General features: G+C 34.0%; 1 protein-coding gene across 1 annotated transcript in view; it reads left to right on the plus strand.

Annotated features, from left to right (window-relative positions):
• cbwd (COBW domain containing) overlaps window positions 1–1513 on the plus strand; it is a gene marked incomplete at its 5' end in the record, with an annotated part of 23038 nt that overhangs the window by 10253 nt on the left and 11272 nt on the right. The window contains 1 exon segment of the mRNA XM_014002691.1: window positions 391–450. Coding sequence (XP_013858145.1) covers window positions 391–450 — 60 coding nt within the window.

Raw genomic sequence — 1513 nt, forward strand, 5'->3', positions numbered from 1 at the left:
GTGAATTTATGCTAATTGTTGTTTGAGTTGGTGTCTTTAATTTTGTTTTTAGTTCATTTTTAAGTGTTATAAGTTTTGATTTTGTTGTAATTTGCTTTTCTTTTGAACATATTTTGGGGATAAAAAGGGGCAGATATAAGATTTATTCTTCTGCTGCCTTTCATTTTGTTTGATTTTATTTTGATTGCATGATTTTTGTACTTTGTTAATTTGTGTTACAAATTAAATGAATAAAGTGAAGTATTAGGAAAGTGCATCATGATGTGTTGAATTATTATTGTTTTTTAAGAAAATGTAAAAAAAAATCACAAACTTTGCCTCTGTTTGTCGTCACTTTTTGATTGTTTTCAGTCAAATAAAGCGTACAGACATACGACTCCTTTTTTTCAGGAGCTGTGGCCTCCATGTTTTGGGTCGARGCGGAGCTCGGCAGTGACATCTATCTGGATGGTAAGAAACGTGACGAGTGAGTTTTCATCCTTCATTTCTCGTCTTGGTGCAAAATTTCATTTTTTTTTTACAAAAAGACTAGTTAAATTGAAAATAAGTCAAACTTTAGTTTATCACTTGATGCATTGCAAGGTGGGTGATTTTGTAATTATTTGRGTCTGCATGTTTGTTAGCAAAATATCTCATAAAGCACTGGATGGATCTTAATGAAACTCTTAAAACGTTTATAACGGATTAACTTTTGGAGTCAGTTCAGGGTCTCCACTGCCTGTTAACTTTAGAAACAGCTAGGTCCTCGTCAGTTTGTCCAAAAATATCTAAAATTAGGTGTGGTACAAGCTGAACGTCATCTTGAACAAATACTTTCTTAAAAACTTTTGCAGTCCTTCTAGTATTTCCTGCTTTTTTCTGGTGTGTGTACTTGTTTCTGCTACAGAGTGAGAACCGTCATGTTTTTAAGCAACAAAGCACGGTCATTTTTAGGAAGTGGGGACATTTTCCCAGTCCTCACTTGTTTTTGTAGCTCTACTGTACTCTTACTAGTTAGGTTTAGAGATATGGTGTGAATTAAGGTCCTGTCACTCTGGACAACTTACGCCAACTTATGAAACATTTTTTTATGTTTAAATTGCTAAGAAAAGTTATATATTTGATCAATTTGTTAGAATTACATTAGGTACATGCTGAAAAGAAGCTTCCTGTTGATTTTTTTTTTTCAATTCTATCTTCAACGTAGACGTCTTTAAAATGTTCATAAGTTGACAAGTTAGAAGTTAGAGTTAGCTACAGACCAGTGATGGTTAATTTTAGGGTTAGGCCTAAATGCAGTCACAAAAATGAATGGAAGTCAATACAAAGGCCTCAGTTTGATGGAAGCACAAGGATGTGTGTGTGGACATGTGTTTTGCTACATTATGGGGACCTTTTTCCAGAAAAACACAGCCTTATTTGGACCAAAGACTGGGGTGTTGTTTAGGTTTAATAGTAGAAGTAGTAATAGTATAATAGTATAATAATAATAATAACTAGAAGCACTCGGAGAGTGCAAACCTCCGCCAAGACC

This window comes from Austrofundulus limnaeus, unplaced genomic scaffold, assembly GCF_001266775.1.
Source record: "Austrofundulus limnaeus strain Quisiro unplaced genomic scaffold, Austrofundulus_limnaeus-1.0 Scaffold14, whole genome shotgun sequence".
Classification (NCBI taxonomy): Eukaryota; Metazoa; Chordata; class Actinopteri; order Cyprinodontiformes; family Rivulidae; genus Austrofundulus; species Austrofundulus limnaeus.